At 38.2% G+C, this 6,000-nt stretch overlaps 1 protein-coding gene across 1 annotated transcript; it reads right to left on the bottom strand.

The window, feature by feature from the left end:
• Nucleotides 1-628: 628 nt before the first annotated feature.
• On the bottom strand, nt 629-1,531 carry OR10J5 (olfactory receptor family 10 subfamily J member 5). Its single transcript, XM_059077172.1, is given in 1 exon segment — nt 629-1,531. A coding segment is annotated over 1 exon segment (903 nt).
• Nucleotides 1,532-6,000: the final 4,469 nt, after the last annotated feature.

Genomic DNA, 6,000 nt, shown 5'->3' on the forward strand with positions numbered 1-6,000 from the left:
CCCAGCTTAGCCTCTAGGAATGACAGAGATTTTTGTCTTGATTGCAAAGAAGGAGGGGAGACACACAGAAATGAATACTAGCTAAGGAGCTAACACGGCTGGATAATGAAAGAAATGACCCTTTTTGCTGAGGCTGTTCATTCTTCAATCAGCAAGAATTAAGAAAATCGTTTCTGAAATGACTGTTACGGGGCAAGTGATTTAACTTCTGAGAATGAAAGCCATCCTCAGGCTGTCTCTGCAGCTTCATTTCCTAAGACCTCTTTCACATCTGTTCCAACTGCCTCTTCTCCACTTCTCCTTACCAGACTAGGTCAAGGATTTGACTGTCTGAGAGGAGCCAGGTAAAGTGAGGGCCAAAAGAGGTTTACAAGCAGAACTCCTCAGGCACAGAAACAAGTACTCTTAACCTGGCTTGGAATGATTCTTGTATCTGGTAACAAAATTTGACAGAGCAAAAACCTTGCTTTCTGCTTTGCCCTTAGAGCATGAGAAGGAAAAGCATTTCAACTCTTTGACATTATTCTCCACAAACATTGTAATTGATGAACTTGTGAATCATGGCATGTTTGTGAGTAGACACACATTACACTAGACAAAAGGTCTCCTGACAAAACAATTAAATCTGCTAAGAAATGTTTCTGCCCACAGCTCTGCATAGGGCATCCTTGGCCTCCTTGTTCCTCAGACTGTAAACAACAGAGTTCAGCAGAGGAGTGATGATGGTGTAGGTCACAGAGAGAAGAAGATCTTTTCCTATTGCATTTTCTGACTTGGGCTTGAGGTAGGCAATGGAGGCACAGCCATAGTGGACCATGACCACAGTGAGGTGGGAGGCACATGTGGCAAAGGTCTTCTTCCAGCCCTTGGTTGAAGGTATCTTAAGGATAGAAGAGATAATGAGGATATAGGAGGTGAAGAACAGGCCCACAGGAACAAAAATCAGATACGAACTTACACCATAATTGATAATCTCATTGATAGTGGTATCAATGCAAGAAAGTTTCATGACTGGGTAAATGTCACAGAAGGGCAAATGGAACATGGCCATTATATGGAGAACTGCCATAACCAGACCAGTGCAAAAGGACACACAGACTAACCTAGCACACACTTCTTTGTTCATGAGGACTGTGTACCTCAGGGGCTTGCAGATGGTCACATAGCGGTCATAGACGATAGCTGTGTTCAAGAAGCAATTATTAGTGGCCAAGATGACAGAAAAGAACATCTGGGTTGCACAGCCTTACAAGGAGATAGGCTGGTTATGAAAAATAAGACCAGAAAGCACTTGTGGGACGATGACCAATGTGTACACGGTCTCAGAACTAGCCAGCATGCTCAGGAAGAAGTACATGGGTATGTGGTGGTGAAGGTCAATGCAAATGACGGTCACAATGATGATGTTCCCAGGCAGAGTGAAAATGGAGATGGTAAGGAAAACCACAAAGAAGGTTATCTGGTGCTTTCCAAAGATAGCGAAACCCAGGAAGATGAATTCTGCCACTTCTGTGAAGTTCTTTCTCTGCATTCCACTATATCAGTGCCCTAAAGCAATAAAAGGAAGCAGTCATCAAGGGGAAAATTCCCATCAGCAACTGGACTTCACAGCAAGGGACAATGACAGCTGAACTGAGAGAGTGAGTCCAATTTCCCCCTTGTGACCAACAAGCTCATGCGTATGGCCCTGGCACAGAAAGAAAACTACTTTTGTCTCTTTGGGGCTTATACATGTGAACATGATCACTATGGAGCAAGCTTCCCCTGTGCATGGAGACTTCCAAGCAAATGCTCACCACACACACATCATAGTGATGTTAGGAAGGGATAGAGAACAGCCAGGAAAGAGTCATGCTCTGTGTCCCTATCAGCAACGATATCCACCACTTAAAACAAACTCTAGGAACAAAGGGCTCACTAATAAAGTGCATGTCCAGAAAATGATAAAGATGAGAGTTTCGAGAGGGATACAGCAGAAGGAGGTAGACTTGAAGATGACGAACTGTGATAAGCAGTCCCTGGATCTAGTGACAGGGCCACCAAGAACTTTTACACAGTATTTCAGTTGAGTTCTGAATCTAGAAACCTCATTTCAGAGAGAGAATGTGGTCCAAATATGTCACCACACCCTCAAAGAACAACTACAGAACAACTTCTGTTGTTATCACTCTACTGAACTAGTTCACTCAAGTCCCGCCACAGTAATCATTTTTGCTGACTCCAGTAGTACTTTTAAGAATGAAGTCAGGAAAAGAGTTGGTTAATTGAGAGAACATTGTTTAGTTTCCACTGTAATAGGAAAGAATTAGGACAATTCAAGGTGTGGACAAGGGAATGTAAGTACCAGAGTTGAGAGAGGAGGAGAAAGGAGTCTGCCAGCTACTTGGAGCTGAACTAGCCTACCAATTTTTTTTTTTTAATTGGAGTAAAACTGCTTTACAATGTTGTGTTAGTTTCTGCTGTACAATGAAGTGAATCAGCTATATGCATACCTATATCCCCTCCCTCTTGGACCTCCCTCCCCCCATTCGATCTAGGTCACCACAGAGCACTGAGCTGAGCTCCCTGTGCTATACAGCAGGTTCCCACTAGCTATCTATTTTTAAAAATCTGGTGAACACAGAATTTGATATAATTACAAGAAACAGAGTGCACTAGTCTCCTCTGTTGAAAAGCAAGAGTACACAGCCTGTGTGGAGAGCATACATCTGATTCTGTGGTTCTCTACAGTGACCATTCCATTGTTCTCCCTCCTTTCATTTTCAGAATTACTGAAATAGACTTCCTCTCCCACCCCCCATAATTCCCTGAAAGTCGGCTTCATCACAGTCCCTCCCACAAAACTGTTCTCTCAAATGTCAAAGAAGTCTTCACTGCTAAAACTGTCAGACTTTGCTTTTTCCTCTTTCTCTTGTCCTTCTGATTCATTTTACACTTCTGAAAACCCTGCCTCCTGGAAACATTCTCTGACCTTGGTTTCCATGACACCACACTATTTTTTCTCTCTTCTCAGCACTCAGTTCTCTTCCATGAAGCTGCTCATTTCACCTATATTGTAATTGGAAATGTTGTTCTTTGGTCAATCAAAATAGCTCTTGCTATTTTCTCTCCATGCTCTTCTCAATTTTTTCAGTTATAATTTCTAAATTAATTGCTCTCAGATCTCTATTTCCATCAACAATCTTTTCTCCAAGTTTATGATGTACCTTCCTCTGGACTTCTCTACTTGTGGGTCTTGCTGACATAATAAATTTTATTTTTTCAAAAACTAAACATCTACCCTCTTAGATTTGGAAAAGCCTCTCCATCTCAACTTCTCTGTCTTCCTCAATGACCTCACCCATATTCCAGTCAATCAAGGTCAGCATTTTGGAGCCATATCTACCTCATCATCCCATTCAACGGAATTCTACCTTAAATAATGTCTACTGTCTATTCCATTTTCTGAATTCACAATGACCCTCTTCAGATTAGGATACCGAATCCTCTAGTCAGGATAATAAAACACATGCCCATTCTAAAACGTATATGGAAATGCAAAGAACCAAGAATGCCACAGCAATTTCAAAAAAAATTTAAAAGTTAAAGAACTTACACTACTGCAATTGAAGACTACAGTAATCAAGGCAGCATGGTATTGGTGTAAGGATAGACATACAGATCAATGAAACAAAACACAGTCCAAAAATAATCCACACATATACGATCAATTGATTTTTGATAAAGTTCTAAAGTATCTCAATAATAGTATTTTCAACAAATGTTGCTGGAACAACTGAATATCTAGATGGAAAAAAAAATAAACCTCAAACTTTACCTCATGCCATACACAAAATAACTCAACATGAATCAAAGACATAAATATAAAAGAAGTTAAAAGTAAAAATTCTAGACAAAAATGTGACAAAATCATCACCTTGGAATGAGCAAAGTTCCTAGATACAAAATAAAAAAATAAACTACAAAAGGACAAAATCACAAATTGAACTTCATCAAAATAAAGCTTCTATTCTTCAACAGACATTGTTAGAAAAATGAAAAGGAAAAAGCCACAGACTGGGAGAAAATATCCACAATATATATTCTGAATAAAAGTTTAGATATATGTAAAGAATTCTTACAACTCAATACTGATGCATTTTTGAAATTGGAAAAATATTTAAATGGACATTTTACATAAGAAGATATACAAATGGTCAATAAGTGCATGAAAGGATACTCAACATCATAACATTATTAGCCACCAGAGAAATGTAAAATAACACCATGAGATACCACTATACACTCACTCAAATGGCTAAAATTTAAAACAAGACCTAATATTGTCAGGGAAGTGAAAGAACTGGAACTCTTAAACATTGACGGTGGCCATGTAAAATGGTACAACCAATCTGTAAAACAGTTTGGCATATTTTTAGAAAGGTAAATATAGACTTATCCCATGATTCAATATTTTTGCTAAGTATTCACACACGAGAAATTAAAACATGTGTCCACACAGAGACCTGTACATGAATGTTCCTAGCAGCTTTATTCCTAAAAGCCAGAAACTGGAAACAACTCGAATGTTTATGGTGTATCTGTGTAATGAAATACTGCTCAGCAATAAAAGGAACAGATTACTAATACAAACAACATGACTGATCTTTAAAAACATTATAATGAATCAAAGAAGTTAGATACAAAAGAGCACATACAGTTTAATTCCATTTATAGGACACTCTAGAAAATATAATTTTATTCTATACTGCAAGAAAACAAGCAGTAGTCACCAGAACTGTTAGGGAATTGACTGCAACAGAACACTAAGGAACTTTTAGGGACGAAGGAAATGTTCTTGATTATGATGGTAGTTATACAGTACATAAATTTATCAAAATCCACCAAAATGTATACTTAAATTGGTACATTTTGTTGTTATTTACACTGCATGGTATTTATCATACTGTATAATATTGTATAGTACAATATTATGTAATCTATTACAGCTCATCTAAGTTGATTTTCTAAAAGATTCTCATTTGGCCACAAATAAGACTCTATGCCTGCAAATCTGTCACTGCTAGATCCGCAGTTCCTTAAGGTCTCATTGTGATGTAAGAAACATGGGAATTGTCTAGGACTTGGAAAATCGGGAAACTGATCTGGAAACTGCCAGTGTTAAAACATGTGGTCTGGGGTGAACCACTTAAAATTATTCTTGGTATAGCCCTCTGATAGGAAGAAGCTACCCAAGAATTTGTAAAAAGTCAACAAAAATAAAGAAGAAAACAGTGTGAGACAATGAAAGATGAGAGAGACACAGAGAAATGTATTTGTAGATTCTCCTCTTGGGAAAATAAGAACACTGAAATGGAGTAATACACAATGAAAAGATAGTATAGCAAATGTTTTAACCATGAAGATTATATTCCAAATAAAAGAAAAAGAGAAAAAAAGTTTGAAGATGCAATAAGAATTGCATTTATAAGGAAAGACACTATTACAGAATTTACTGATACTTACAATGAATCATGTACATTACATTTTTTAAACATCTTTATTGGAGTATGATTGCTTTACAATGTTCCGTTAGTTTCTGCTGTATAATAAAGTGAATCAGCTATACATATACATATCCCCATATCTCCTCCCTCTTGCGTCTCCCTCCCACCCTCCCTATCCCACCCCTCTAGATGGTAACAAAGCACTGAGCTGATCTCCCTGTGCTATGTAGCTGCTTCTCACTAGCTATCTGTTTTACATTTGGTAGTGTGTATATGTCAATGCTACTCTCTCACTTCGTCCCAGCTTACCCTTCCCCCTCCCCATGTCCTCAAGTCCATTCTCTACGTGGGTGTCATTATATGTGTTCTGCCCCTAGGTTCATCAGAACATTTTGTTGTTGTTGTTGTTAGATTTCATATATATGAATTAGCATGTGGTATTTGTTTTCTCTTTCTTACTTCACTCTGTATGACAGACTCTGGGTCCATCCAGCTCATTAAAAATTACTCAATT

This window comes from Kogia breviceps, chromosome 1 (genome assembly GCF_026419965.1).
Source record: "Kogia breviceps isolate mKogBre1 chromosome 1, mKogBre1 haplotype 1, whole genome shotgun sequence".
Lineage (NCBI taxonomy): Eukaryota > Metazoa > Chordata > Mammalia > Artiodactyla > Physeteridae > Kogia > Kogia breviceps.